This window comes from Salvia hispanica, chromosome 2 (genome assembly GCF_023119035.1).
Source record: "Salvia hispanica cultivar TCC Black 2014 chromosome 2, UniMelb_Shisp_WGS_1.0, whole genome shotgun sequence".
Classification (NCBI taxonomy): Eukaryota; Viridiplantae; Streptophyta; class Magnoliopsida; order Lamiales; family Lamiaceae; genus Salvia; species Salvia hispanica.
The window spans coordinates 16,225,437-16,245,818 of NC_062966.1; the positions used below are offsets into that span (position 1 = coordinate 16,225,437).

The following is a 20,382-nucleotide window of genomic DNA, read 5'->3' on the forward strand; positions in this document are numbered from 1 at the left end:
TTTACCGGCACTTCTTCTGGTTCATTATACTGATCCACAACAAATTAAAGTCATCACATCAACATGTCCCATTTCTACATTATTAGTACAAAATATTTGTTCTAACACTGTTTCTTCACATTCATAACCTAATCTGGAGTCAATGCATACAAAAAGTCGCAATAAAATGTAACAAAACGCAAATCTGAGTACCTTTCTTCCTCCTGATTGCACCAATCCTATGTCTCCTGAGCATCTTCTGACCAACCAACCGCGGATAACTAGAAAAAAAAGGCGAAAATGGGAATGTAAATATGAGTTGTTAGTAACACTTTCAACCCTATAAGGTCTCCACAAGGAACGGAATCACAAACATAAATCGAAGCAATGTCGAGTTTAATCACACTATCACTTTCAAGAAAGCAGATGTCGAGAATTTAGAAGACTTTGCACGTAGATTTCAAAGATTAAGCATTAAAAATGCATAGGCCAGTTAAACTAGCTAATGTTCAGAATTTGCGAAAACTAGTTGATCAAGTTTAACGAGCTATCTAGTATTATAGTTGTGTGGAATAACACAGATGATGATTACCTGATTGCATTGAGATAGTTGCCTCCCTTACTCTGTTGAACTTTTTCCTCAAAATCCTAGCTCTGGCATGCTTTTGGATAGATATAGCTGCGCTATGCCTGCGTAGTATGCCTGCATACTCCTTTCTAACTCTTTCACCACGGATAACTGCATCAAGAGAGGTTCCCCATCAAATACGGTTTTGTAAGGCTAAAGAAAGTTAATACATATCCACGAGGACATACATGACTGTAATGTGGCAATCCCTCTCCTAAACTCCCTCAGCTGGCAACGAGCCTGATGGCCTCTAAAGCAACTCTGGACACGCAATATCCCATGGAGAGTGCGATTTCTTGTATCTTCAAGTACCCCAATCTATACGTTGATTTAAGACCAAATATTAGCCAAACAAACAGATTGATTGACTGCTCAAGCCAAGAGGTGTGCAACTAAGGTCACACATCAGGACTAAAACAAGCAAGTTCCCTAAATATTCTGACCTGCCCGGTTCGGAAAAACAATTTCGTGTATCCAACTTGGTACATCTCGGGGAGAATGTTGAACTGATGAAGAATAGCTACTGAAACACTGAGCGGGTCCTGAGACGCTACATGCTCTAATAGAAGAAAACCATACCTGATGAAGGGAGGAGATTGGATGGATAAACATAAAATAGAAGATAAAGAGTTGCACAATATTTATTTATAATATCTCTTTTACCTTCTTGCAAACTTTTGATGCGACATTCTGGTGGGAAAACCAGATCTTGATATCCTGACAACTTCTAAGACTCCACAACACCGCAACTGTTGCAGTATGAGTCCTTGATTATAGTCACCAGGAGATTGGAAGTTGTTGGGCTTTATACAGCGTATGAAGTGTGGAGTCGTGCTTTCAAGACGTTGCATTAACTGGAACAGTTGGCTCTGAAAAAAACAACATTAGCAAGAAACCATCATGATCAATGAGTAAGGGAAAAGAGAGACAACAAAAGAAGAGCACTTGATCTAAAAGAACAAAAAATCCAAAAATTGGATAATTCCAATTCACCCTCATCTCCAAGTTTGTTTAAGTGTTTGAATTAAATAATAATATTAGACTAAGCACCAAAACACCTCCTAACTCTACAGCTGTAAAATACACAAGTCGGCATGGTTAGTAAGACTTGCTTTACCTTGAATTTTGTCGTAACACTTAATTTTTGTGAATCCGCTCCACCAGATTTATGTAGTGCCCCTACTACAGGCTTCTCAGATTGATTGCGCATGCTGGATGCAAAAGCCCGAGGAAGAGTGCACGTGCAAGAAGAAAGAAGTTCGATTGAATCCAAATGGAGTAAATCCCTGTTCTTCTCAAGAAAACCAGTGGTGTCATATGTAACCTGCCATCAGAGATGAAGTTATTGATTCTCCAGGAGATAAAAGGAGTGTTCAAATGAATAAAATTAACTTCTAGAAGTGTCTTCCGATAGTATGAGAAAGTGATCATGAGATAATAGAGCCAGCAATCGAAGTGGCAATGCCAGTAGTCCACTTCCATTTTACTTTCATAATGAATAAATTTATAGTAAGATAAAAATTTAATACTAGTAATATTTTGAAAATTATCCTAGGGACGACATGATTTGAAGCGGCGATATGTCGCACCCTAAACAAACACGGTACCAATATGATAGAAGTGAATACCTCTCCAGCATAATGGCAAACACGAAAAACTTTCTCCCTTTCTCCTTGAAAACAAGGATTTGAACTTAGATGTTGCTTGAGCTTATTTGCAAAGCTCAAATCTGTACCATTTGGAAAGGTTGATTCCTCATCAAGCAGTGACTGTAACCCTAATGGTTTCTGCACCATACAAAACCATTCAGCAGTCTAGCAGAAAAAGAAAACAGAATACTCCAGAGCATAAAGATCTTGATGTTATTCATATAAGATATAAAATTCCATCCACCTTAAAGAACTTCTGACCATGATAAGATTAGAGATACATCCACCTAATTATAAGAAAGATACAAGTAATCTAACTAGTACTGAACAAGACTGGAACAGAGTGCTACAGTTTTAAAATCATATTTGGCCAAAAATATAATAAGAGCATTAGTTGCACAAATGTTGACAAGGTTGAATGTCAGACCTTCTCAAACAGATTAAGGCAATCCTGATTGTCTTCAAAATCAACTTTTGCCCAGTCAATACCATCTTGAATGTATTCCTGGAGAAACGTTTAAAAGATTCAAAATCAGGCCCCATTCTAAATATGTAAATAATACTTGGACCTTCATAACACATTAAGCATGCCACGCGATAATATCAGAGCGCATAGATGCTTGGATCAAACTTTGGAGAAGAAATGACTCATAAATCTTCCAGTGTACATAAATTGCTTTCATAGACCAAAAGTGTGTGTTGCAACTAGACTAAAGGGCAGAACATGAGGTTCAGGTTATCCGTATAAAAATATATATATGCATATGGATTATTTAGTGTTTACTAGGAAAGTATCTGGCATGTGCGAAGAGAGTTTCAGGGCATCTAAGTCCTTCATTTTTTAAAATAATGAATTTATGTGTCATAAAGATATTTAATTCACCTTCTGAAATACGAAAAATGGTTTTCACTTTTCAGAGATAAATAGCAAATTATGAAGAAAGTGTGAAACTACATTTAAGTAGAGACATGACATGGTTACCTCTTGCTCCAGTTTAAACAAGTGGCGATTGAAGTGTTGTTGTAATCTCTCGTTGGCATAGTTAATGCAGAACTGCTCAAAACTATTTCGCTAATAAACAGAATAAAACAATCATCAGAAGAATATAAGCAAAGATTAAGAGACAAGTTGAAGCATATATAAAACACTCACCTCAAATGATTCAAATCCATAAATATCAAGGATACTGATAGATCTGCCTGTACGCCTCTTGCCGACTGCTAGTGATTTATTTATCTGTTCCACTAGCCAGTCAAACAAACATGCATAGATCGATTTTGCCAATGCATCTCTTGTATCCATGGCCTGTGATACCAATGTAAGAATAAAAAATCAGGGCCTTTGGCATGTGTACAGGTTGAAATTCCACAATCCCTTGGCATTTCAAGATTAAGTAGTTTCACACAAACTGTCCAACCTGTGCTAGAGTGAGTTTCTGAATGATTGTATCATTTCTTCTCCCTACTCTCATTTTTCGAGTTGATAATGCCAGCTTCAGTTCCTCCACTTTGCACCCAATCAACGTGGCAACAGTGGTTAGACCTGAAAATGGGATGCCCATGTATTATCAACAAAATTCATGCATCTTGCAAACATTATTCGAACCACAAGCATAATCAAGAATTTCAAATTAGCTGCACCACATTGAAACAAGTTGCGAACTATTCAATGATCAAGTATACGTTCTCTTTAACTCATGAACATTATTGCAACACCCAGTGATAAAATGAAATATGCAATATTGAAACTTTTTAGCTATGGTAGACATAAACGAATAGAGGTTTTCTTTCTTTATAAAAGGAAAGCATAGCACATCGGCATTGCCACACTTAACAAGATAAAATTTGTTTATTTCAAAAATAGATTCAGGCAGATTCATTTTAGGATATCCACCCTGATGTATTCTCACCTTCATCAATCACTGGTTCAACGTGATTTTCACTATCAACTGAAGTAAATGAGACATTTCCAAGCCATAGTACTGCAGCCAGCATTGCAAATACGCTATCCTGATCTTCCTTACTTACATGAACAATGTCCAGAGCGTCCTGATTTTACAACAGAGAACATATAGCTGAATTAGTTTTAGTTCAACAGTGCAAGAAAATGGATGAAGCATGGTGAGAGCAAGTCCATTAGGATACCAGTACTATACGAAATTGTTCAGCATCATCAACCCCGGATATCTTAAAGCAATTGCTTTGCCTCAAATACTTGAACTCATCAGCATTCTTTAAGTTCAATTTGTCTGCAAAAGAACAAGAAAGTACAGCTGAACGAAAAACATATAGCCATGACAGAAGAAAGGGGCAACAGTGACATACAACCAAAAGCAAGCAGATATAGGAAGGGGCAAGAGAGATGAAACAAGGATAATGGTAAAGCTTTACCTTTTAGGCTAGATGAAGCCCCAGCACAAAGTTGATAAAATATATGATATGACCTTTCTCCCTCCGAACATTGAACAACTCTTGACTGTTCACAAAAACAATCCACCTTATTTTTCTGTGTACTGTATACCTGAGAGAAATATCTAATAGAAAAGTTAAGTAGATTTGTAATTACCTTCTCTAGCAAAACTGTATGGAACAAGGAACCGCATTTGACGGAGCACCAAAAAAGAAGCAAATTTAGAAGGGTCTCTATAATTCTGCAACAGTGTGCAATTATTTTATTAAAAGAATATGTGTGGTAGAAGTAATCTTACAGGTTTGAATCTTGGCACCCGATATTTTTCCAGTTTCACTGAAATGGATTTCGATCAGTTTTCCCTGCACATAGTCTTAATTACTTGAACTCACAAACAGCAAAATATCGGGTATGCACCCCAATAGTAAGTTGAAGTACTGATATTTCATGCTAAGCAACCAAGAAATAGAGGATGGCACAATAAACAACTTACAAATCGACTTGAGTTGTTATTTCTTAATGTCTTGGCATTACCAAAAGCTTCCAGAATTGGATTCGTCTTTAGTATCTCATACTCGATGCCACTACCACCTCCCAGAGCAGCCAAATATTGCATGGCTATCTTTGCAGTCTCGGTTTTTCCAGCTCCACTTTCCCCACTAGATAAAAAAAGATGGACAGAACCAAACTTGTCAAATATTATCATTACATGTATTAAAAAAGACATTAAGTGAGAAACAGCCTGCATGGATATTTAAGTACACTAGTTATTGAAAAAGAATATGTATAAGGAACCAAGATTCTGCGAAACAAAGTTGGCTGCTAAATAATCAAGGGCAAAAAAATTGCATGTGCAACTTGGATAACCAAAAAAAGACTAACCTTATAATGATAGATTGGTTTACTTCATCTGCAGAGAGAGGATAAAACAAATTATTGAGTTAAATTAATTTCATCAAACTTTTGCTTAGCATTTCAGGATTAATTTACCTCGGATCATTTCACGCATAGCGGTATCAGTGATGGCATATACATGAGGGTTGTCCAAAGATTTGCGCTTGTAAGCTTCAATATAATCATTTCCATATAACAAGACTTTTTTGAAGGGATTAACTGCCACCAGCACTGGGCCTGCTTTAGTCTGAAATAAACTAAAAGGTGAGAACCCAGTGTTCACTTGAGCTAGAAAACCAGGAAATCTCATGAAAATTTCATCACTAACATACTAACTTACATAAATCAAATCACGATCATATCTATACTGGAGATTGTACAAAACTGACGGTTCATTTAGGTAACTTAATTGCATAAGATCATCTACACCATCAAGAATATCAGGATTTGCTGGTGTTAGAGTTTCTGACCTCACTTTCAGTACCTACACAAGGAAAATTGTTAAATGAAAAACAAAAGGTAGCAGTTCAAGAAAACACAATAATGGAAACCAAAATTTTGCTCACTTTTCCCTCAGGCAATGTTATCACTGAATCGTTACCAGTAGTCTGAATAACTGTCCCCAGCTCCCAGTTACCATCAGGAAGCTGAACCCACGACTGAATTTTCTGTAAAATAAGCTCACAATTCAAAGATGATCACATCATAAAAATGAAAAGTATGATGTTCATATAAAGCTCTTTCCTACGTAAAGTTATAGGAACAGCAGCAGGTTCTATTCCACCATTTTGGTAATTTAAGAACGTATCATTAAGCAGATAAAGTGATGGCGTGTCACACAATAGCGAACAAGTTCTATGAAGGAAGGAACCAGATGAATAATTGAGACAGTCTCCAAGGACACGTATGAGAAATCAGGGTTACTCATAGAAACAGACAGAATAAGTGCCTCAAGGAATGTAAATGGAAATGTCCTCTTGACATAAACAGCTTCTTGGGATTTTTTCCTCTCAGTCTTGCATGGATGGCAAGGCATGCTTTAGTGTTCATTTTCTCTGTCAATTAAATAGGGTCTGACGTAATATTGGAAAGGGTAAAAAGATATATCCTCTGCATCAGTCTCGGTCATATCACAGAAACATACTATTGTTTCATTTTATAAATGTGACATCCAAAACATTAAGCTATTTCTCAATTTTAAAATGAAAATCAAATCATGCTCTAGAAATGCTTCACTCAACCCTATACAGCAGATTGCAAAAATCCAAAAATGTTTTGACTTTCAGCTAGTCATTCTATCAAACCCTCTCTTTAGCATACGAAAATGCCTTTGTTTATTATTACCTCTGACTAAGCAGAGCCTTATTCTTGAATTTCTTTTGTATTTCCATGTTCCCCCTTAATTGCATAAGCAAAATTAAGACACGCTCAGTCCACACAAGCAGATGTAGCTTCAAAAGGCAAGAATCCCATTTCATGATATGCAACGGAGACTAACAAACGAAAAATAGAAAAGTAATATTTCCATAAGTACCTTTTTCGATGCGTGTGGGGTGGTGTCACTCCACTTCGAATCAGTATATGATTGCTTAATCGGCCGCACAGGAGTACTTATATCCTTACTATCATCACCATCATCAGCCAAAGAAGCCCCATCTTTGTCAGGCACGTTCAAACTACCATAGGGTGATTCATCACTATCATGACCCCTACCATTAGCTGCCCCATCTGAGCTATTTCTCAAATTTTCAGCATTTTCTGATATAGTATCAAGCAACATTGTCCTATCTGCACCTTGATTACCCGCATACCTAAAATCAACGGGCAACGACTTGATCGACTGATAGGAACGCTTATCATTAACCGCAGACATTATACTCAAGACTTGAGAGGGTCCTCCAATTCAATCAACGGCAATCAACACCCCTATAATTGGATCAAAAGGGAGCTTTTACCTCCCTTTTTGTTCTTCAAAAGTGAATCCTACTTCAAATCTAAAAACATATATACCTAAAAAACACTCCACAAAATTGGGCAAAAATGATCCAAATTCCCCCAAGCAAAAAGACACTCAATACAAATACAAGTCCCTTTACAAACTGAAAACCAAAGCTCTAAACAGATTTTAACCCCCGATCGCTCAGTTGTCGTGAAAAAGACAGCAAATGAATTGGAAAATGGAAATGGGGCAATTTGAAAATCAAAATTGCATGCAGTAAAGATGGAGAGAAGAAAAGCGTTACAGAAAGCAAAGACGGAGAGAGATATGGCGGGAGCAATGACAATATAATACTAATAATAGGATGGATTTGTAAGCAAATTGTTCAAGATATGGAGGAAGATGAGATGGCAGAAAACAGAAGTAGCTTTTTGCTTTGGTTATTCCTCTTTTCTCTGTTTTGGTGCTTTGTTATTGGACGCTTTGAAAGGCAAGTATATCTATGGTTTTGGAAAGCAATCAATTGATTTTTCAAAAAAAATTAGATTGCTGTATTTGCATTTTGCGTATATTTCCTCCACTCTGTGAAATAAGATTTTGTAGATTTGGGATTATAGATATTCAAATCTTGAATAGAAGACCATTTCGCATTTGGTTTGCCGCCTCGCTGTAACAGTGACAACGAAAACTGACGTTTTTTTAATCCAACGGCGGAGATTCAAAACAGCTCTGACTCCCTCCACCGTCTTTCGCTTTCCTCATTTATTCATACTAGTTAATTACTCCATATTATTAACTCTAATTACTGTCTTAATTGTCCAACACAAAAATACCGCTTATTTTCACTATCCCCTGCTAAAGTAGTCGTGTTTTATGCTTTAATAATACAGATTATAATTTTGATTCATCTTGAAACATCAATTCATGTTTCCTAATTCGTAGACACAGTTACAATATAATTCATGCGTTTATCATCTATATTAAAATATAAATAGTAGAACTACAATTAAACAATTAAATTGGAGTACTCTTTTTGTCAATAATGTAGACACAATTTGGAAATTTTGCCGTCCGTCATGACTCATGGTGGACTGATGATCTAATTTCAAGTGTGACATCAGCAACCTTGTTAAAAAAGATGTTTCATGTTTATTCGACGTCATTTTTATAATTATCACAGAATATTTGTTTCAATTAATAATGCTTTGGTCTATGATTATTAGTTTTCATATGATTATTTTTCTTCTTTTGAGTGGGTCTGCACAATTAAACTTAAACGTCATGTTATTCTAGTTTCTGAGTAAACAATTTTTTGATAATACCGATTTATTCAAAAACTACAATTTTACTAATGATATATTCAAGTACATTTCGCATTCAAACACTAACCTAAGTCAATTTCTAAAAGTAAGCTATCTACTCCTTTGTGTCCACTTTTTAAATATTTTAGTCTTAGGGCTATTTAGTAGTTTATGTCACGAATTTTGATTAAATTTCGAAATTTCCCTTGAACTTAAATATTTTAGTCTTAGGGCTATTTAGTAGTTTATGTCACGAATTTTGATTAAATTTCGAAATTTCCCATGAACTTAAAAGTTTGTCGTAAGTATTAATAACTTTGATCTAATTTGGGATTTTCTATAAATTATATTTCGGCCAAATCGAATTATATGTGACTCATTGGGAAATCTATGTGGACTAAACGGACAGAAAAGAAAGGACTATATGTCATCACAATAATATACGAGCGCACGCGCAGGCCGCAGGCGTGCAAGGGTCGGTTAAATATCGGAAATCAACAAATCTATGTGACCAAATTTTGTACAACCAAAATCTAATTTATTTGACCAAAAATAGGTTTATTTATGTATTTAATTAAAATATTTAGATGCATATATAATACATGGAAAGTGCATAATATTGTGGTCATATATTTATAATTTTTGTATAATTTTTTTATTTTTTTAGAATCATAAATATAATTAGTGCATACTTTAATTCAAATATTAAAAACAATAAAAAGAAAATTCAAATATAAATATAAAAAATGAGGTTAAAGGCTAATAAGTCTTTTTAATTTATCCACTTACTATATTTATAATTTTAATATATAACTAATCCATCAAATTATTAATATAACCTTATTTTGATTGTACAAAATTTGGTCGTTTGTCGTTACTCTATTGAAATACACATTACGATTTGCATATTAAATCAGTTCACATCAAGTCTATGGTCTAGAAATAAACTTACAAACTGCTGAAAATGGTGGGGTCATTTTAATCATGACTATTTAAACTCTCGCTTTTGAAATTTCAATTAACTTTAATTTTTGTCAATCACAATCATTAGGTATATGGTGATTGAATAATGATCCATTAATTACGAAAACGAAACTCGCGGAGTTGAATATAAATAAAAATTATAATATTTCATTCGTTATTGAAAATTTTTCATTTCATTTTCATTTTCGTACGTCCCTAAAAATTTATCACTTTCCACTTTTATTATTTTTTGTTGTAATTCCACATTCAAGTAATTCATTCTCACTCACATTTTATTATAAAATTAATATATAAAAGTAGGACTCACGTACCATTAACTTTTTCAACCCATATATTTACATTTCTTAAAACTCGTGGCGAGTCATATGATGACGAATTATTAGGGACGGAGAGAGTAATAAATAAGAATGAAACTCGTTTGGTGGAGATATAGATTAAGAGCATCCATAATAGAATTAGGTCAGCCACTCTCTCTCCCTGCCACGTCAGCAGCACTAAAAATCCACCTGCCACATCAGATTTAGGCCAGCCATAGGCCAGCCGCAATAAAAATAATTCAAAAACAACTACATTTACGGAATTAAATTTACGATTAAATTGCGGAATTAAATTTACGAGACATATACGGGAAAATTCATTAATTGCATTAAAAAAAAAAGTACATTCATTTAAAAAAATAAATTACATAATAAAGAAAAAAACTATCGCCGTGCAGTCTTCCGTGCCCACAACTCTTCAATTATATCCTTTTGGAGTTGTATATGAGCATCCACTTGGCGCATGTCGGCATATTCCTGGAGGCGGCCGACTTCATCGAGGGGTACCCCATGTCGTACGCTAGGGGTGGCCGTTCCGTGGCTTGGACCGGCTTCATCGTCATTGGCCCAACTAGTCAGTTGTACGCCTTCATCTTCGACGATCATGTTGTGCATGATAATGCAGGCGTACATTATTTGGGAAACGCATTTGACATCCCACAAACGCGTTGGACCCTTAATTGCCGCCCATCGAGACTGGAGCACACCAAATGCGCGCTCCACGTCCTTGCGCGCCGACTCCTGTCGTTCCGCAAAGTAGGCATTCTTGTCATCCGTCGTGTGCCTGATCGTCTTCACAAAGACGGGCCACCTAAGATATATCCCATCCGCCAAGTAGTAGCTCATATCATGCCGGTTTCCGTTGGCCACAAATGAGACGGCTGGACCAATGCCCTGACACTTCTCGTTGAAGAGGGGCGACGAGTTGAGGACGTTGAAGTCGTTGTTCGACCCGGCTACCCCTGTTAGGTTTGGTATACTGAAAAGCATGTTTCGAGCAAGTTTCGCGCGAATAGAATCTTGCTTGTATACGTAAAACTCTACAATCCACTTTTAACGTGATTCAGTATTATTCGAGTAGTCTCGCACGAATAGAATCACTATTATTATTACATTGTATTTGCTTTTGCATTTATAAGATGTTTTATAAACATTTAAATGCATAAGAAGTAAACAAAGTCTAAGTCTTTTGCTTAGTAGACCGATTGTGGGCGTCGTCCACTTTAAGGTAACACGGTCAGATCTATGCAATGCTTTGCAAAAGAAAAAGAAGAATTTCACAACCTAGATAGGCTTTTTGGAGTTTTATTACTCTATGAATAATAAATAAATGTTTCTTGCTAAGTCCACTCTTGGAATTAATAAGATATTAATTAATTAAGTTCATAGCAGACATTAATTAATTAATGGATATTTATATCTTAAGCGCGGGAAATAAATAATAAACAACGGAAACCCGAATTACTTGTAATTTCGGATTTGGATGGGGAGAGTTCAATATTACTTCTGTAGTGGCTGCTCGTAGTATTCCAATAAGCTTGTATTAAATTGTGGGTTCAATTTAATTAGTAAAAAGCTAATTGGGAAGCTCATATCCAAAACCTTCCATAGATCCCTGTCTGGGCCCAAAAGGAACTTAATATAAATAGGAGAATAAAGGAGACGAGAATGATCACAATTTTTATTCTCAAATTTTTCGAAAATTTCGAACTCTCCAGAAATTGTGGAGGATTTCGAATTCTTCACCTATTCCCAAAATGATTTCTTCTGTCTTCTTTATTTAAGTCCTAGTATTCTAGTAAGATCAGCCCACACCGATATTGGAGTATAGTTCGGGAACCAGAGAGAAGATTTGTGGTCTAGTATTCGAAGATCATCATCGTGGAGAAGGCGCGAGCAATCGTCGATTCTTTGGAGAATCAAAATCGGTAACCCTAAATCGTAGAAATTATGTTTAGGATTTATTTCCTATGAGCATGAATTATTTGCGTTCTAGCATGCAATTATCTGTTTAACATGTCAATTGATTAATCGCATAATCGGTCAAATAGATCCCACGTCTGATTTATTTGTTTTGTACAAGTCTTCCACTGTGCAAGGGGCTCCAAACCCCGGCAACCCCAAAATACGCATGCCGTGATCCACAGCCGGTAATCAACTACGGCCTCGAGGATCATCGTGGGATTCTTTCCCTTGTAGCCGGTCGTGTAGGCCCCTTTCCAGACAGTCAGACAGTTCTTCCACTCCCAATGCATACATTCTATGCTGCCTAACATCCCGGGGAACCCATGTTGCTCCCCGTGCATCTGCATCAAATCCTGACAATCTTGGGGAGTAAGGCTTCGAAGGTACTGCTCACCGAAAATGTTTATCACGCCCTGACAGAAATACTTCAGACATTGCAGAGAAGTCGTCTCACCGATGTGGAGGTACTCATCCCACATGTCTGCCGCGCCTCCGTAGGCCAACTGTCTGATTGTCGCCGTGCACTTTTGGATAGGGGTGTGGTCGGGTCTGCCAGCCGCATCGTGCCTGAAGCGGAAATAAAGATATCAACGCTCCAAAGCGTCAACGATACGCATAAACAACTCACTGCGCATTCTAAAACGCTGCCTGAACATGGTTGCTTTGGAAACCGCGGGTCCGGAGCGAAGTAGTCGTCATATAGCCGCTGATGTGCAACTACGTGATCCCGATCAATCACTGCTCGGTGGTGAACAACCGGTGGAGGGCGAGGTACCGCCTGCTGTTCCACCCTTCGCATGTACCGCTCCATCTCGCGGTTCATGTAGGCCTCCATAGCCTCGTTCATCTGCCGTTCGTACTCCTCAGCATCCCCACCACTACCACCACCGCTACCGCCCGCGTTACTCATCCCTCGATGATGCTCTTGTACAGAAAGTTAGAGAGAGAAAAAACTCGTTAAAACAAGTGGTACAAATGAAAATGAAACTAAAATCGCGTATATATAGATTTTCAAAAAAAAAAACTGAAAATAGGCGCTGGCCGATCGGCACGCCACAATGGCAGCCAGCGCCCTTGAATCGGCTAGCCCATGCCGATTTTCTGGCCAATTCGCCGCTGGCCGATTGCAATGGTTCGGACGCCGCGAATCGGCTAGCCGGCATCGTGGATGCTCTAAATAGGGGTATCATCATCTTCTGAAGTGTACAATTGTTGATTTCTTTGAGTATCCATAGAAACACTCAAAATTCTTTTATTAAAAATAGTAGCGAGCATTTCTTTCGACCAATAATCTTTTATTAAAAATAGTAGCGAGCATTTCTTTCGACCAATAAATATCGTCCAACCATTAATCTCCTATATTAGGAGTAATTTTCAGCTCCAACTTAATTTTCATTGGTGAAGACACTCTTTATACAAAAACCGTGATGGTTTAGCAAAATATGTATCCAGTGGCAGTGGTACTCATGGTTCGATGGTGGGTCGATTGATGAATTGATCCCTTCCACACCTGTCGATGGCCATTGCATAATTTGATTTGTGGAACAAATGAGTTTATTTCATTTGTGGCGTTTCATAATCTCACACTAGTATTTAGTTGACGTATAACTTTTAATCTCTCATAGTATAATACTGCATCAAATTTACATAGCTGATAGCTTCCATTTTTTAACGATTTTACGTTTTCCAACACAGGAGTGAGTCATCATTGGATGATTTGAATACTTCAATGCACAATGGGAATTTTAATTTTTTTGCACAAAGATTAGAAAAAACAAACTTTATGCGATTGATTTTAATTTTCAGAAATAAGTTTTGTGATTAAATTAAAGTTTTGGTTTATGATGTCCCTTAATGCTAAGACCTTTGAGGTGGCCTCCCCTATCCTATAAATAGGTGGAGTTTGGAAGAGGGAAAATACACCACAACAAGCATTCTCACTTCTCTCTCTAGCTATCTACATCATAGTGTGCATCTTAGGAGCATTGCATAGCTCGATTCTCGGAACTCCATCAAGTTCGCCGGTGCCTAGCGGGTTTGAGGTGCTTCTACACGCTAGGAGGAAGTCGTTTTATCTTTGGGGGCAATACGTCATTCCGTGAGCACTAGCCGGGGCGTAATTTGTCTTGCGGAAAGAGGGCTTCCCTCGACTCGACTTATTGTTGGTTTGTTTTATTATTTCCGTTGTAATTTTCATTCCAGTTATTGTTGTTATTTCCTTTCGATTGTAATAGTTAGAGTACCGCCTGTACACGACTTGGGAATTTTATCCCATTATTTCTAACAATCGCAAGACAAATTAGTGTACTCTTCTAAGACAGGATTATACCAATCGAAGTTGGAGGAAACATGAGCTTCAAAGCTGGAATGAAGCAACGAACAGTCGCAATGTTGATGCGCAATGAAGTGGTTAATTCCTTGAGATCTATTCTCTTGAGAATTGTGTTTATCGTTTGTCATTTGACAAGCAAGACCAATTTAGACTTGGTAGTAATAATTGGGATGCATGTGGTGTTGAATATACCAATGCACATATGGTTCAATATAATTGTGTACTTATTGTTGGAGACAATATTGTGCAAATTATTTGAACGTGTTGTTATAAACAACGAAGATCACGAGGTGGTCGCAATGGTCTCCGACGTGGACCATGGTAATAATCCAAATGAATGGTTTGTTGATACGGGTGCCACATGTCATGTGTGCTCCGAGAGAAGCGTTTTTTCTACTTACAAATCTGTTGGAGGTAGAAAAGTACGCATGAGAAACCAAGCCTCTTCTGAGGTAGTTGGTGTGGGTAATGTGTTCCTAAAACTAGGATCTGGAAAGGTTCTTACCCTTAAGGATGTGCTGCATGTCCCAGACATCCGAAATAATTTGGTGTCAGGCTCACTTCTAGTAAATCATGGATTTTCACTAGAATTTGAGTGTGAAAAGGTTATATTGACCAAGAATGGAAAATTCATAGGTGAAGGCCACCTAGTGAATGGGCTTTTTGAGCTGAATGTTACGGTCATTCACCGTGGAAAAGGAATATGCAATAAGGAAGATGACACATCCTCTTATTTGCTTGAGAGCTCTGATTTATGGCATAATAGATTGGGACATGTAAATCTAAATGCTATAAAAAGATTAGTAAATCTTAATTTACTAAAAGTTGATAAGTTTAACTCACAAGAAAGATGTGAAGTGTGTGTTGAAGCCAAAATGGCTAAGCTGTCGTTCCATTCGGTAGAGCGGAGCACAAAACCTCTTGAGTTGATCCATACAGACGTATGTGATTTGAAATTTGTGCAAACAAGAGGTGGTAAAAAGTATTTCATCACGTTTATAGATGATTGCACAAGGTATTGTTACCTTTACTTATTAAGAAGTAAAGATGAGGCAATTGAAGCGTTTAAAGACTTCAAAAATGAAGCCGAAAATCAACTTAATTGTCGAATTAAGTGTGTTCGAAGTGATAGAGGTGGTGAATATGTGGCGCCGTTTGCAGAATTATGTCATGCAAGTGGTATAATTCACCAAACCACGGCTCCATATTCTCCTCAGTCGAATGGTGTTGCTGAACGCAAAAATCGAACACTTAAAGAGATGATGAATGCTCTGTTGATTAATTCAGGTTTACCCCAGAACATGTGGGGGGAGGCTGTGTTAACGGCAAATTATATCCTGAATAAGATTCCACTAAAAAGTAGGGATGTGACTCCCTATGAGTTGTGGAAAGGCAAGAAACCTTCGTATTCATACCTCAAAGTGTGGGGGTGCTTAGCGAAGGTAGAAGTGCCACCTCCGAAGCAAGTTGCAATAGGCCCTAAAACAGTTGATTGCATCTTTATTGGCCATGCACTTAATAGTAGTGCCTATCGTTTCCTAGTCCATAAGTCAGTTGTGCCTGGCGTGGCTGAAGGAACAACGATTGAGTCAAGGAATGCTATATTCTTTGAGAATGTTTACCCTTGCAAGAGGCAGGAGGATCGTTCTAGTGAAAGAATGATGGATGAATCCACTAGTTCCAATCCTCCAAAAAGGACGAGGTCAAGTCCTGAGGATGTAGAACCAAGACGTGGTAAAAGAGTTAAAGTTGCTAAGACATTTGGTCCCGACTTCATAACTTTTATGTTGGATGACGAACCAAAGTCGTTGGCAGAAGCGTTGTCTGGCCCAGATGCGCCATTCTGGCAAGAAGCGATCAATAGTGAAATTGAATCAATTATGAGAAATAACACATGGGTGTTAGTAGACTTGCCAGAAGGTTGTAAGACCTTAGGGTGCAAGTGGATCCTGAGAAGGAAATATAAAACTGATGGTACTATTGAAAAGTACAAGGCTCGCCTAGTTGTGAAAGGCTTTAAGCAGCAAGAAGGATATGACTTCTTCGACACGTATTCACCCGTTACGAGAATCACTTCCATTCGGGTGCTTCTTGCGATTGCTGCTTTGCACAATCTTGAAATTCACCAAATGGATGTGAAAACTGCATTTCTGAATGGTGAATTGGAGGAAGAAATTTATATGGAGCAACCTGAAGGGTTTGTAGTACCTGGCCAAGAAAGGAAGGTATGCAAACTAGTGAGGTCTCTATATGGATTAAAACAAGCGCCTTTGCAATGGCACTTGAAGTTTGACAATGTGATGTTGTCAAATGGGTTCACTATCAACGAGTGTGATAAGTGTGTATACATTAAGAACACAAATAATGGGTTCGTTATTGTGTGTCTTTATGTGGATGATATGTTGATTATGGGCAGCAATAGTGCCATTATCAACGAGACCAAAAATATGTTGAAGAGAAATTTCGACATGAAAGATATGGGTCTAGCTGATGTGATTCTCGGAATCAAGATTAAAAGGAATCATGAGGGAATTGCACTGACACAATCTCATTACATTGAGAAAGTGCTTAAAAAGTTTCACTCCTTTGACTGTGAGCCAGCTAAGACTCCATTGGAACCCAACGTGCATTTGAGTAAGCACACGGGTGAGCCTGTAGCTCAAGAAGAATATGCAAGGATCATAGGGAGTTTGATGTTTATCACAAACTGCACCCGACCAGATCTTGCGTGTACGGTGAATAAGCTGAGCCGATTTACGAGCAACCCAAGCAAGGAACATTGGAAAGCTCTGCGTAGGGTTTTGAGATACTTGAAGTATACTCTTAACTTTGAGCTGCAGTACACAAACTATCCCCAAGTACTTGAAGGGTACTGTGATGCAAATTGGATCTCTGATTCAAAAGACTCGTTTTCGACGAGTGGGTATGTGTTCACTGTGGGGGGTGGAGCTGTTTCGTGGAAGTCAACGAAACAGACGTGTATAGCTCGATCCACCATGGAATCTGAGTTTATCGCTTTAGACAAAGCAGGGGAAGAAGCCGAGTGGCTTAGAAACTTCCTAGAAGATATTCCATGTTGGAAGAAGCCAGTGCCGACAGTAGTGATACACTGTGATAGCCAAGCGGCTATAGGGAGAGCACATAGTGGCTTATACAATGGTAAGTCTCGACACATTCGTCGGCGACATAATACCGTGAGGCAGTTGATCACAAGTGGTGTTATCGCAGTTGACTATGTAAGGTCAGTGGATAACTTAGCGGATCCGTTAACGAAAAGTTTAAACCGTGATCAAATGCATAAATTGCTAAAAGGAATGGGACTGAAAACCACATTTTAAAAGATGATTATAGTGGTAACCCAACCATACGATTGGAGATCCCATGGGCTTGGTTCAATGGGAAAACAAAGCTATATGACTCTAGTTGTAACACTCGGAAGATTTTTAATCTTCGCCCATTCTTTAGAAAGCATTGAGTGTTGTAACCTGCATGTGGTAAGAGGCTAAGTTTTGACTTTTAATGATTCTTAGAAACCTCGAGGAGGTGGGTATTGCAGGATACCTGGAAAAGAATCACCTATGTAAGTGAAGAAGTGTGGGCCGCTTCAACATGTGAATCACTTATGAATCCAAAGTGGTGTTCCATGGCCAGTAAAGGACACAAACGTGAGAACTGATGAGTTTGTAAATAGTATTGTGTCAATATTATTGTCTCGGTATACACCAAGGAGGAATGGTTCAAGGCATCACGTCCACCAGGCCGCCGGTATGCCCGATAGTGTTGACTATGGAAAGTTCAAAGCCCCAAGCTACTATTCCAAATGCAATATTGTTTCTCGAGAATTGAGCGAAGAGTCTGCATGCATGCATACACGTCTTGTGTTGGTTTGAGCTGGCAGTGCTCTAACCAATGTGGGGGATTGTTGAAAACGTGTGATAAATAAGAGGCTTTTGGCCTTTCATGTGGCTAAGTCCTTTGGCCTTTCATGTTCTTGTAACCTCCATTTGGTTTATGATGTCCCTTAATGCTAAGACCTTTGAGGTGGCCTCCCCTATCCTATAAATAGGTGGAGTTTGGAAGAGGGAAAATACACCAACAAAAGCATTACATTCTCTCTCAAGCTCTACATCATAGTGTGCATCTTAGGAGCATTGCATAGCTCGATTCTCGGAACTCCATCAAGTTCGCCGGTGCCTAGCGGGTTTGAGGTGCTTCTACACGCTAGGAGGAAGTCGTTTTATCTTTGGGGGCAATACGTCATTCCGTGAGCACTAGCCGGGGCGTAATTTGTCTTGCGGAAAGAGGGCTTCCCTCGACTCGACTTATAGTTCGGTTTGTTTTATTATTTCCGTTGTAATTTTCATTCCACTTATTGTTATTATCTTCCTTCGATTGTAATAGTTAGAGTACCGCCTGTAACGGCTTCGAAATTTTATCCCTTTATTTTCAACAAGGAGTTGGAGAAGATGAGCGTGGAGGTCGATATGGAGGTCAATCTACTCCAGGACAGTCTCAACAACATCCGCTCCGCCAATGCCCGCCTCCGTCGCCCTCCACGACCTCTCTCTCCGCCCCCGAGGTCCACACTCCATGATCTATTCCTATTTCCTAGTTTTCATGGAGTTTGACGGTCTCTTCATCTAATTTTTTTGTGGCAGGGAAGAAGATGTTGGCGCCCTTGACGGAAAGTTGGATGATGCGGAAAAGGTCTTAGTGGACGTCGGCACCGGTTATTTCATCGAGGTTAGCGCCACCAATTTTCTCTATTCACTTCAATATATCATTGTACGTATATTGTTTTTTATTTTTTGGAAAGTAGAATTGTGTCTTCGAGCCCTAGCTTTTATTTCGCAGTTGATCAATTAGCATGCATTGCACTTCACAATGTGCTGCTTTTACAGCTCGCTTTTTGTAGTGGTGGATCTCTTGAAAATTTGCTGAATTTATGGGGCTTTTTTTTGTTTTTCTTTGAGGTTGTGATTTGTCTCTGCTGTGCTACATAATATGTAAATGTGAAAGTTTTGTGTACAGACTACAGAGGCTTGATTGTGTGTTTATTGCTAGAAAGTTGAACTTACTCCCCCACTTCTATATGTATGATGCATGTGTGAATCTTAAGGTCATGCTTGGTGTGATGGAATGGAATGAAGATGGGAATGGAATGAAGGTGGGAATGGAATGACAATTCCATTCCATTCTTGTGCTTGGTGAATGTAAGGTTTACAAATGGAATGGAATTGTTATTCCTAGATTGATTTCATTCCTATGCTTGGTAACTACAAAATAATATATGAATGGAATGAAATGAAATATGAATAATTAATATGTTGATTCTATAAAAAAAATATTTATTCAAAAATATTTTTATCAATATTTTGGATCATATAAATTTGTATGATACACGTAAATGAGTGTGTGCATATGTGGTGTATGTATGTGTTGATGTGTGTGTGTATATGTGGTGGTGTGTGCGTATTTGTTGCTGTGTGTGTTGCTGCGTGTATGTTGTTGTGTGTGCTGTGTGTGTTGCTGCGTGTGTGTGTGTGTGTTTTGCTGTGTGTGTGTGTGTTGTGTGAGTTGTTGTGTGTGCGTGTGTGTGTTTTGCTGTGTGTGTTTGGCTGTGTTTTGTGTGTGTGTGAGAGAGAGAGAGAGTTGCTGTGTGTTTTTGTGTGTGTGAGTTGCTGTGTGTTTTTCAATTATTAAAAATTTTAAAATTTTAATTTATGCTAAAATTGAGATGATATTAAATTTATTTATAATATTAAATAATATTTATATAATTTTGTTAAATTTTAAAAATAAGAAGAAAGGAAAATGAAATGGAAGGGAATGACCATTCCTTAGCTAAATGGATGGAATGAGTTTTCCCATGTAGAATGGAATGACCATTCCTAATGGAATGGTGATTCCTAAGGAAAATTTTTACCAAGCAAAGGAATGGAATGGAGGTAGGAATGCAATTCCATTCCCCCATTCTATTCCAT

The 20,382-nt window shown here is 38.0% G+C and overlaps 1 protein-coding gene across 1 annotated transcript in view; it reads right to left on the reverse strand.

Annotated features, from left to right (window-relative positions):
* The window catches only part of LOC125206367 (myosin-1-like), a 9,301-nt gene extending 1,295 nt beyond the window's left edge, over positions 1 to 8,006 (reverse strand). Inside the window, exons 1-23 of the mRNA XM_048105633.1 lie at positions 7,095 to 8,006; positions 6,127 to 6,228; positions 5,901 to 6,044; positions 5,657 to 5,807; positions 5,549 to 5,576; positions 5,160 to 5,325; positions 4,965 to 5,028; positions 4,823 to 4,836; positions 4,648 to 4,732; positions 4,402 to 4,505; positions 4,167 to 4,305; positions 3,675 to 3,799; positions 3,410 to 3,562; positions 3,239 to 3,328; positions 2,684 to 2,761; positions 2,236 to 2,394; positions 1,725 to 1,931; positions 1,271 to 1,476; positions 1,051 to 1,186; positions 796 to 925; positions 572 to 718; positions 193 to 260; positions 6 to 29 (exon numbers count right to left, since the gene is read on the reverse strand). Coding sequence (XP_047961590.1) covers positions 6 to 29; positions 193 to 260; positions 572 to 718; positions 796 to 925; positions 1,051 to 1,186; positions 1,271 to 1,476; positions 1,725 to 1,931; positions 2,236 to 2,394; positions 2,684 to 2,761; positions 3,239 to 3,328; positions 3,410 to 3,562; positions 3,675 to 3,799; positions 4,167 to 4,305; positions 4,402 to 4,505; positions 4,648 to 4,732; positions 4,823 to 4,836; positions 4,965 to 5,028; positions 5,160 to 5,325; positions 5,549 to 5,576; positions 5,657 to 5,807; positions 5,901 to 6,044; positions 6,127 to 6,228; positions 7,095 to 7,433 — 2,859 coding nt within the window. The 5' untranslated portion in view covers positions 7,434 to 8,006. The remainder of the gene's footprint in view (positions 1 to 5; positions 30 to 192; positions 261 to 571; positions 719 to 795; positions 926 to 1,050; positions 1,187 to 1,270; positions 1,477 to 1,724; positions 1,932 to 2,235; positions 2,395 to 2,683; positions 2,762 to 3,238; positions 3,329 to 3,409; positions 3,563 to 3,674; positions 3,800 to 4,166; positions 4,306 to 4,401; positions 4,506 to 4,647; positions 4,733 to 4,822; positions 4,837 to 4,964; positions 5,029 to 5,159; positions 5,326 to 5,548; positions 5,577 to 5,656; positions 5,808 to 5,900; positions 6,045 to 6,126; positions 6,229 to 7,094) is intronic.
* Positions 8,007 to 20,382: the final 12,376 nt, after the last annotated feature.